Consider the following 12,004-nt stretch of genomic DNA (forward strand, 5'->3'; position numbering starts at 1 on the left):
ACATTCATTTTTTCTTCTCATCGTTTCGGATCGTAAATTTGACGAAAAGTCCCTGCGATGACGTTGGTCGGACGAAAATCGAAGCAACGTTTCAGGGTTAGTTAGCAACCGGACGCTAAATACGCTCGAATAATTTCGAACGTTAATTCCTTCGAGGGCGGTCGTGATGATGGAAATTTCAAGTGATATCAACCACGATGGTCACGGAACACCGCGCGAATCTCCTTTTGATCACAGTTCCGCTGCTGTATTTTAACAGCATTGGAAGTGCCATTTGTCGCTGTTACTGCCATTCGTATATACATGTATACGTGTATATAAAGAAATATACATACATATATAAATATACGAGAGACATCAGGGTCGCGGTCCGGCCAGTTTCACCAGGGTCAATCCAGTTGAAATCATTTGACTCCGGTGTGCTCGCAACGATAACTGGACAGAATCATATCAAACATGAGTTCGCGAGTTGAGATTTTTTAAAATAAACTTTTATGCGATTATGATTGCACGCGAGCATTCGAACGCAATTTTTTCATGAATTACTGGCTCTGATGACGTTAGCACACGCGTTATTCGATCATTCATTCGATAAGATTTTTTTATGGCGTATTTATTTGTTCGTGCGAGCAAGTGAAATTGGAATATTTCGAACCGTTTCGTTTGGAATTCCATGCTGTATGCTCGTTGTTGTATTTTCGTTCGTTAAAATTACGTTCCCATTCGTTGGAGCCTCATCTGAAAATTATGTCATTTTGGGACTCGTGTGCAAAGCAGGCAAAAATCAAGAATCTTGTTAACCCAGATTTAGCGAGAGGTTGGACCACTTCGAGGAGCCAACGAAAACACCTCTCCGTCTCTTAATTATCGTTGACAGTTTATTGCCTTGCTCACCATGACACATTGTCACAGGCGTGGAACATTACGGGCGTCTCGAACCGAAGACCGGAAGTTCGAACGTTCGAGAGTGCAATTTGAGATCGGGGCATTTTTTCAGTACTAAAGAAACTCGTGAAATTTCGGCGAATACGAGTTCCTTTACACCGTTAACAACTCGAAAGAAGAAAAATCCGGTAAATTAATCATTGACACAATTTCAGATGGACATTTGTTTACAAAATAGCTTGCGAAGATTACAAAGTTTGTCACGAGTGTTATCCTGCAACACGCTACTTAAAATGCTACATGAGATTACAGTCTCGTAATCACGTTGTTTTTTTGTTACATCTACGCCGCTGTGTACGTGGATAAGTTGGATCATTGTCGAACGCTTCTCCCTCCCTTCGTTCTTCGAGTAAACTCGTACATGACCCTTGAGAGGGAATTGTTTAGCTGGGAAATGAAATTTGGATGGACGGAGAATGGTAGTGAGGAGCGGATGAGCAGAGGTCGTTTATCTCGCCTCGAAAAGATCGTTTGGGACATTCGATTGGATCGGCGCATCTGCGAATAAGCGAGAGCCGCTGATATCTATGCCAAGGTTTCTTGACCAACAAGAGTCGTCCAGGAGCTCTCTGAGCGTCGTTCGCACTCGCTTGTGTAGTCTCAAGATGCGCCGCGGCAAGATATTTCATATGCGTTCTCACGCATCTCTCTTTTCCTCACGCTCACGCATATTTCAATGAACCCGGACATTGATCGGGTGTTCGCTTGATTTGTGAATGGGTTTACTACGAATATTAAATACCGAGTCGCTCGAGCCGACTATTCACCGACCGATAATGGAGCGATGCAACGAAAAACAAAAATATACACGGCGCGCTCGCGATCCTCACTCGTTTATTTCACAAATACGTGTCCACGTGTTCTCTCATTCCTCGCTTTCAATCACGATATTTCTCACGAAGTTAAACGGTAAATGATTCTGGAATTTTTCACAGTACAACCGGGCCCATTCGAAATGCAGTTTCGTCGGTTTTACCAACGATTCTCGAGCTCCTTTGAACTGACGCGAAAGTGTCAAAAGTTGTTACCGCTACCGAATTGAACGCGAATTTTCGATGCTGAGAGTCGCTAAACGACAAGAAAAAAATCGAAATCGCAGTTCCAAAGCTGCCCTCGCGGAGTCGCTCGAAAAAAGTGCGTCCTTAAACAACCGAACTGTAGCCAAGGGAATATTGATACTTACTCGGAGAGCGAGGACGTCGATTGCCTCGGTGTGAATCGTTTCACGTTCCCGTGAATATCACCGGCGATTACGCGAGGGACGGAAAGGGAGATTGAAAATGATTTTTTCCATTTTTTTCATTTCTCTGTATCCTCCAGCGACGTGTGATCGCGGCGAGTGAGTTTGTTCGACGCACCAACGCCACGAGCTTCCCTGACGGCCACTCGTGTTTTGTAACGGAAAATTATTCCACATTTTCGAGCGCGATATAAATCTGACACTGCCTTTTGAGAAAGCTCCCATTACCCACAATAAATAATCATTTTCCTCGGGAACAAAATATAATGTTGGAGAGGCGAATTAAAAATTCAGGCCTGATCGGCGAGAGCCTCGTTCGAGGTTGAATTGATTTACGTTTGCGTGTATGTACGTTTGCCACGAATGTTTCGTAAGGTCGAAGTCATTGATCGCTTGTCTCGAACGCATGGACCCTCCTGTGAGAATTACGAAAGGACTGACCTTTTTCGCAAATTACACACAATGCGAGATACCAGCACGCGTGAAAAATCATTTTTATTTACAAAAGACCACGGGGCAGTGTCTGCAATAAGTGCGCAACGCATGCAAATTTATTACAAATATCGCCGAAGCGAAAAAAAATGTGACGGAATAATATAACCAACGAATCACCATTGTCATTCAAGAAGCAGCTCTCGAACGGGAAACGATTGAAAAAGGTCTTTTTGGGATTTAGTTTTTCGGTGGAGATCCCCAAAAACAGTGACAAATGAAGAAACGCATCTACGACGAATATTTCGCATTTTTTTCCATCCCGATGACCATCAATGCGAATTGAATAATTCTGTATGATAAAAATATGAAACTCACTTAAACTGGGACGCAACGGGTTATTTGTTGTTGCTCTACTAGCTCGTACTGCTCGAACGGAATGGCGTCTATACGTGGCGCAATATATAAAACGTGAACTAAGATATAATGCAGCTATTAATTGCGATAGCTCGTATGACAAGTTTACTTCTTTATATTCACCCGCTTAACATTTTCATCGCGGTAACTGCGAGAATGCGAGATTTTTCTCTGAGATGTTGATAATAATTATTCTCACTGGGTTCAAAACACTTGTTATTAAAAATGACGCACTTACGCTCAGCTATTTATTTATTAATATGTTGTACAAAGTCAAGATTTTGCGTCTTTATTATCACGCTGATTAATCCATTCGCGGAGCGATCAGTAGCGTTGAAATGTATTAGAAAAATGAGCTTTCGTGTAACCGGGCACAGGAATGAATTTACGAGAAAGTCGATCATTTGATTAGTCAAAATTTATCATGGGCGAAATTCTATCGACGGTGACCAAAATCATAAATTTTAAATCGTTACAGAAAGCAAATCTTACTATTACGACCGTGATTTTTATGAATCCTGATGAAAAACCGTAGCGGATGTGGAGTCGAATTCGCAGCGGGGTTCAGAAAATAGAAATTGCTTCCCCAAAGATATTCGAAAAATCAAGATCATATTATGTTGTTCCAGTGGAGTTTTCGATGATTATTGAGATTCTTGCGAACGAGAAAATCCCAGAGAAATAAAAAAAGGAATATCATTGTTGCAGTAACTCGAGAAATGATTATGATTCGTAGAAACAATAATTCTATCGAAAGTATTTCAATGTTGTTTCTATTTTTCTGGCATTTCAATTAGTATTCTCGGCAACAAGTATATAACCCATAACTCGAAGTGTACACACCTCTCTCGAGGCTAAAGAATTTGCTCTGGCATTAGCGTCCGTTGAACCTCGCTGAAGTTATGTGCGCGAGCTCTCGTCCGTGCTATCGTGTGATTCGAGCGTATGTATACGAGTATCGTGTAATATTTTGTGCGTCACAGTGCCCACGAAAAGTTCGTGAACCCAATCCGGCGTTTAACGAACAAAAAATATAGTTGAAAAACGGAGACTGGGCAGACGAAATTTGCGAGAAAAAAGCAGGATTAATTGGAGGCAAGAAAAAAATGAGTTGCAAAAAAGTGGAGGAACGGGGAATAAATCTTGATAGCCATTCTGAAAGGATCTGGCATCTTGAGGATAAAAATTCTTCGAGCGAACAAACAAGAAAAATAAATTAGTGGAATGCTCAAGTATGAGGAGGCACGACAAAAGTGGCAGAAAAAAATCATTCTCGTTGTCGCCTTTAAGTCTCGTTTCGCATTGAGTCATAGAAATTTTCGTATTTTTCACTTTGCTCCCTAAGTATCCTCCTCTATGTATTCGTTGCACTTACACTTCGTGGAAACATTATTTTTTCAGAAGCTTTAATCAAAACTAGTTTAGCCTGAAAACAAAAAAAACCTACATTCTCTCTTTTGAATACATTCTTTTCTTTTGAATACATTTAAAATGCCTATTCAACATTCAACGAAGAACAAGTTGTGTGTATTTCATAGAAAAAATATGTGGTTATCGACGTTCTGAGTTGATTTTTTTTTTTTACCGAGGACACATTCATTATTATTAAAACAAGAGTATCGATCTTCGGAGCATTGAAAACTTCGTGGCTGTATTTTTTTATTCAACACCGAAGAGAGAACGAAAAATGGATTAATGCAAATACATTTTTTTATCTTATTTTCGAGCTATAAATATTTCCTCAACGATATAACGTAATTTTGATTGACCTTTTAATGCCAAACAGAACATCGATCGATTTGTCGATTAAGAAAAAAAACGTTTCGTCCATTACTGCTCAAACCGGTAGTTTTTTTGTGAAGTAAAAAATTATTAAAACTGAAAATCACTTGACGTGTTCAACTAATTACGTATGTTATAGATCTATGAAAATGATTAAAAAATCAAATGTGCATCTTCATACTTATGAAATATAATATTCAATTGAAAATGTTCATTTTAATGAAGCAACACATGTTTATTAATATAATTGTTGTTTCAATAAAACTATGAATAAGTATAATTATAGTGCAAAAGAGAATTTCTCTTTATGAAATCATTGAACTCACCGTCTCCCTCGTGATCCGGTGGCAGATGGGACTGCAGTTGATGCAAATGAGCATAATAATGATGATGGTGCAGGATGCACTCGAGATCGGTACAGTTTAACATTGTACGAAGATTTGAACGATAGGGAAAGTCTCGATATTTAGTTTTCTACTGCAGCGAGGAACAACGTCTTTGCACCATTCAGTTTCTATTTCATTGTTTTCAGTCGCACTTGTAGTATCGTCATTCTCAATTTCCACAATAACTGTATGAAAGTTTATCAATCGTTCTTTAAACTGCTATTAATAAACGCGTGAAATTACGAGAGCATAGTTTTGTTAACAGTCGGGTGGATCAACCCATTTTTGAATAAGCCGGGCACTTTGAAATTTACTGATGATTTAACACCTTTACACTTGGTCGACATTCAAAACACTTTTACCACGAAATCAATAACAATTGACCGAATGTCCCTCGTGTATCGACGATGATTTTATTTCGCAGGAAAATTACAAGCTACTGGCTGCTGCTGCTACGACGTATTACATTGATGCACATACGTCGAGTGTGAGATTTGTGTTTATGAACATGTTTAAATACATGCACGTAAACATTGAAGTATACACGGAAATACATAAGAGTCGTCGAACGAAGCTGGAGACTCGACCGGTGAAATCGAAACGGACTTTTTGTTCTTCACTGTACGGTGATCATAATGAGGATAATAATAATGATATTAATAGTAGAAAAGCATTTCCAGATATCTTCACACCATCGATTCAGTCATTCTTTCTCCCAACATTTTTCCCTATCTCAGTGCGAAAAGTCGAAGGACGTGCTCATCGGTGGGAAATATATTTTATCCGCCAAATTAAGCCCAACACTTGAATCTGGTCATATTAAGGCTTTCTGAAAACGAAGAAACTTGTATTGTATGAAACTGGGGTATTTTGATCCGGAGTGGATTCTTCTACTGTTATTCTACTATCTTTGGTAATTTTCTCGTTGAGAAAAGAAAATTTTTTGAATGGAATATAAGAAATTAAATATGCAGTTGAATGAATGGAGTTACGTAAGCATTTTAACGACTTTGGGTATGTGTTTGACGAGTATTAAAACTAGCTGAATTTAAATTTAACTCGAGGATGTGTATGCTATGGAAATGAAAGATTTGCCAGAGATATTTACGAATTTCATTGACAAGTCCTTGATTTCTCTCATTCCCTTGAAATTTCCCATGCTCCCTTCACAAACAATGTTGACCAAGGCCTCGCTTCATATTTCGAAGTTTTTCGCGGTTCGTTTCGCGGGCTTTTCGAGGTCGGGACTGTGCGAATGCGCGGAATAAAAAAAAAGCACGCACACGAGGAGCTTCCGGCTCTTTTCTCCGCAAGTTTCCTTCACTGCTTCTTCGTACCCTCGAGCAACCTTTGTTTTGTGCATTCAAATGTTTTTTTCTTTTTTTCCCCTTTTTTTTGTATTATTTAAGTGCTATTCAAGCGAAAGGACGCCGCGCGAAACTTTACCTCCATCTGGTCCTGGACACGAGAGACACTCGTAAAGCCTGTCAGAGCCAACTTCAAGGTCTCGTGATGCCTGATTGGTTCTTTATTCAGCGAATGTATCGAGCAAACTGATATATTGAACGTTACACATTCGAATATTATTCTTTCGATCGAATGATTTGTTTAGTCAAGACGCGTCGATGATTTCGCTCGAGCCATTGAAATCGAACGAACGGGCGAGTCGAAAGAGGTTTTTGTAACTCCACGATTAAATCAAGCCCACGTACGTTGCACCAGAAGTATGAAACGTTTTTATTTTCAATTATACTCCCGAGAATATTGATAATGAAAACCGAGTTCGCACATGCTTCCAAATACTATGAATAAATCGATTTCTCGAAATAGTCTCATTCGATGATTGAAAGAAAAAGAGTACGACGCGGGAGGGGCGGGGGAATGAACACTTGAGTTGTTCTATCCTCTGCTTAAAATCGACAAAACGAGATAGCGTATTCACACACTTATTGGGTGAACAAATATTCTTGAAATTCCTCCCGATAACGCTCGTATACAGAGTCACTCAACGGGAATTCTTCACCGTAATAAAATATTGAATTTCACGATATAAAATCCATCCCAGGTCTGATCCATCCGTGAAAAATTATTGCAATCATGAATTCCGAGTAGAAATACAAATTAAAAGACCCTATTGACGCGATTCCGGAGCGATTTGTGCAGACTCGTGTGCCACTGAGTCTATACCAAGTCGTTTCGGACACTGATGACAGTCCGGAGGATCGCACAAACGAGGACCCAGAGCGCAAGTGGAAACGCCTCGGTGATAGTCAGACGATTGGTGCGCGCGCGTGTTTCGTGTTCGCTCCTCGATCCTCGTTTTATATACACACCGTAAAAACTTTCTAGGATAGTGCTTCACGGCTAGACCCGGTTAGACATTCATACACGAGGTGCACAGGAGTTGAGAAAATATCGATTATTGTTCGCACAAGCAGAGACACTTTTTATCGAAGGTGCTCGCATTTGCTTCGCTCTATTTTTGCGTCGTTTGAATATTTTTCATCAGCGAAACTCCATTTTACCGAGTTTGTGCACATCCTGGTTGACCAAAACGATTGCTCGATCACTCTGTTATGCTCACATGCTTTTAATGGTGCTTTCTTAATAGATTTTTAAAATGAAAATCTTTCAAACTCGTTTCTGCGAAGTTTAATTATCGGGCACAAGTTTCTCACTCGCTTTCAGCAAGGATCGTAAACTGTCGATTGCAATTCGTTCACTTTCCGACATTTTGTTGGTTCGAGCATTCGAAAAGACTGTTCAGGTTAAAATAGGATGCGGAGACACTACAGTTCTGTGGCCGCTCACACTCCCGCCATTTTCAGCGATCGTCAGTCGTCGAAGAACTGAAAACATACTCTGAGATCCGCAAAGTGCGTTGATGCCGGCAAATGCACTTTCCACCGTCACGTTTTCACGGTGTCATCGTTGAAATTTTAATCCTCTGAGTCTGACACTAGGGTGATATTTTCTGAACGAAAAAACGACGACTTCGACTCGGATTGAGCGTGTAACCGGCCGTCAACATGTTTAACACGTTTTCACACATTGTTCAGGTGTCAAAGAGCGCTCAGTTTTCCAGCGTAATCTCGATTCACGAGGGAGCGGATAAAACATCTTGACAAAGTCAAGCAAAGCGCGACACTGAATAAATCGTCGAAACTTTGGCTTTCTTCTCGAGAATAAATGTGTCACGCGAGTCTACTCGAAACATCCACATTTGATTCGGGTATGACGACGACGAATGCAAACTTCGTGACAACACCGATGGCAGAGAGACTGCGCGGGAGCCACCGAAAAACGTGTTTCGCGAGAGCAACATGCATCGAGCTCACTTGCTTACTGAAAGCCTTTTAACGAGCACAATCTCTGGCCAGGCTGGCATTATACACAGAGTACGTGCACCTCCCCGTTGCACCTTGTGCACACTTATCGCGCAGTAGTTAGTGATCGTGTTGTGAACGGTGTGCGTTCGGCTTGGACTTGAACGACAACTGCATGAGACACGACTAGGCGTGCTCTATCTCTTTTCTTCGCTCTCTCGAACGTGTTTTTAACCTTCTATCGTCTTTGCATTTGATTATTTTATTGAAAATTAACGTGTGAATATGCGTCGAACAAACGCTGCCGAAACGCAGGTGACAGAAAAAAAGTCAAATTTCTTAAAAAGTTGCTTTTAATGTAGAAATCCTTGTCGATCGAACGTGAGCACCGTTTCCGGCAATAATCACGAGGAATTTTTTGAACGAACTCATTTGAATTTATGAGTCACGCGCCACTGGCACCGATTGAGAAGGGCGTTAATTTTTAGATTAATATTCACTAAAAACGCACTGAACGAAAGCCCCGAAAACGACGGAGGGAGAAGAATTCCTTTGGACGAGATTGAGAGAACATCGCACGTGGCTCATCAACTGCATCGCCAGTCAAACATCAAAGTTTAAACGCACCTTCGGTGCGATATAAAACAATTTTTCATGCGTCTATCACTCGCACGCTGTTGATAAATAAAAGGACATAACCAGCATGACTTTATGGACTGATTGAGCTCGTTCAAGTTCTCCACACGTCAGTAAAATCCATGCTGATGTGATAGAACGCAAACCAATTTACATACTGGGATTAAAAACATGGACAGAATTTTGGAAATTCGAAAACCCACAAATCTAATATGACGTATCGAAACCTCCAATATTTGTACTAAAACATGATTTTCTGCTGGTACATAATTTGATATTCTACCCGATGAATATCCAAGATAAAATCCTCACGTCTTCTGCGTCTAAAGCCAAACAAATTGCAGTGCATAAAAACCCAAACTAATTTTTTAAAATAAAACTCTCAAGTCACGGTAATCATGTCACAAAAACCTCACATTTTGTCGATGAATCGGATGAATTTTCAGTCCATCCGAGCGTTGCGATTGCACAATTATTTCTGATGATGAGAAATGGAGGAGAAAATTTTGAAAAACTGCTTGTTTTGCCTCATGATCGATCGATCACGCGTTACTGACGTTTTGACATTTAAATTCGTCACACCCTGTATAAATATGCATTCAATTTACATATACATACCGTGTTTATTTATATAAAGTGTGTACGTATATTTATTTATATAGTACGTGTACTCATTGGTTAACACGAGTCCGTTCGGTAACTCGAAGTGAATGCAAAGATACAAGTAACAGTGCGTTCTCGCTCGGTTGTTTGTACTTATTTACTGTACAGTGTCGGTACGATCGTATGTACGTGGGTCACTCAGTCACCGGCAGGCAAACTTACTTTCCAGTCGCCATGTTGCCACTGATCACCATTCCCCTTCCCTCGTTTCTGGCCCTGCCTCTTGCTCACGAGTTTTGTATGTGTCGGTCTTTTTATACACGTCAATATATCTTTATTGAAAGGTTCTAACGTGCGTATGCAAAATTGCTATATAATACGTAATATATCGTGCCTTCCCTCGGCTCCGAGACCGTTCTAGTACTCGTTAGCAAATTATCTCTCCCTACGCGAGTCTCATCTCGATTTAGAGTCTCATCGTCGCCGATCAAATAATTGAAGAATTTTTCATCACCTAGTAGAGACAGGAAGAACGTGGCAAGGAATAATGAACGTTATCGTCGTTGCTATTTCGTTCGCCGGTGCGATCGTTCGTCTATCAACGATCGATAATAATTCATGGGCCAATTAGCACTTTTTTTTTATTACATAACCATTCTTGTGGATGCAGTTATGTACTTTTGCGTTTTGTACGAAACAATCGTGGCGCTGTTTGTTATCAGAGAGTTTCTAGGAATTTGCTGCCTCGATAAATTCTTCTTTGAACTCATTTTTTGAAATATTTTGTTTAATGTTATACAGATGGAATCTCGAGGGAGATCATTTCAAATGATAGGAGCGCTCGCTTGAGAAAGTGCCGGTTTTTGACGCAGCGTGTTGTCACGAGTTTTGCTTTCAACTGCAGCTCGAATTATAATTAACGATAATTAGGAAAAGAGAGGTTTTTTTTTTATTTTAGTCGAATCAGAGTCATTTGAATCGTGCCTGCTCAGGCACGAATGGAATCGGAATCGATTGACTCTGGTTGATTATTGCCAGCAGGGAATTTAAGAGGGGATCGCGGCAAGGGACGATCTGTGCGATCCGATGAAAATCGAAATTCATTAATTTCTACTCGTCATGTGTGCCGAGAGTGAGAGAAAACTCAAAGTTTCTCTCGAAACGAATTCCAAGAGGTAATTAGAGATCACATTTAACTACTTTTTTCCTTTAATGAATACGCAAGTCATTTTCCGTCTATCGCTGAAATCGATAATGATTTTTTCTTCGTAAAATAGAAAAGCCTTTTCTTACCATAGAATTTTTAAACTCGAGACTCATTGACACATTTTTACGACCGAAAACGAATTTGTCTTTTCTTCGAACATTAAAAAAATAATCAGACGTCCAAGGACGACGTCACGTCTGCCTTAGGACATGAAAGCGTTGCGTAAGTTCACTGCTGGATGAAAAAAAAAACACGATTTTATTATCGCTTTTTGTTCTCCATTTCTTGGACAGCGTGACAAAATATTTTATTAAAAAATTCCCATTCATTCGATTAGTCGGAAAGTTTACAATCCTTTGGCTGCTTTGCAGAATTTCGAAATCCCTTCGTTATATTATTTGTCGACTCGTTTTTAAATATTTTTTTTTGTTTTCATTAATACCGATATTTGCTCAACCGCCTTCTGTTAAAACGTTATGTGGAAACTACAACAACTGCCTACATTTTGGTGTACATGCATTTGACTTAACAGCTGCTATCGAGGACACTGTTTTACTAGACGAAGAAGAAAAAGAAAGAGCAGAAGGAGAAAATCTTGAAAAGTACTTCACAAGGATTTTTCATTCATTTTCTGTTGCACTATTCTACATATTTTTGATGTATCGAATGAGATATTAATCAATTTTGAAGTAGTCACTGTAAAAACGATAAATAAAATTGAAACAAAAATTTAGATACGTTGGACCAAAACGCACACTCACTGCACAAAATAAAGCATCATTCCAAGCTCTCAAGATGGAATGACTTTTGAATTTTTGAAAAAGAGATTTTTTTTTTCGTTCAACGAAAAAAAAGTTTTTAGAACAAACCAGTTCAAAGAGGCTGCCTGGTATTCTTGAACTTTGTGTGTTTTGACGTATCTCTGATCGCTATCAACGTCGAAGATCCGTTTTTCACGTATTCCAAATCTTCTTCCGATCGAGCTTTCGCCTTTCTGCACGCGGCTTTAATCGTAACGAACTTGACCAAT

The 12,004-nt window shown here is 39.8% G+C and overlaps 1 protein-coding gene across 7 annotated transcripts in view; it reads right to left on the reverse strand.

Annotated features, from left to right (window-relative positions):
- LOC122419089 (uncharacterized) overlaps positions 1-8,502 on the reverse strand; it is a 106,971-nt gene extending 98,469 nt beyond the window's left edge. For 2 of the 7 annotated variants that reach the window (XM_043433375.1, XM_043433372.1), the window contains exon 1: positions 5,143-8,501. In XM_043433375.1, coding sequence (XP_043289310.1) covers positions 5,143-5,245 — 103 coding nt within the window. In that variant the 5' untranslated portion in view covers positions 5,246-8,501. Of the gene's footprint in view, positions 1-5,142 lie in introns of all 7 variants that reach the window. The other 5 variants (XM_043433369.1, XM_043433370.1, XM_043433368.1 and 2 more) reach the window with 5 other exon arrangements.
- Positions 8,503-12,004: the final 3,502 nt, after the last annotated feature.

The sequence above is a fragment of the Venturia canescens genome, chromosome 1, assembly GCF_019457755.1.
Source record: "Venturia canescens isolate UGA chromosome 1, ASM1945775v1, whole genome shotgun sequence".
Taxonomy (NCBI): domain Eukaryota; kingdom Metazoa; phylum Arthropoda; class Insecta; order Hymenoptera; family Ichneumonidae; genus Venturia; species Venturia canescens.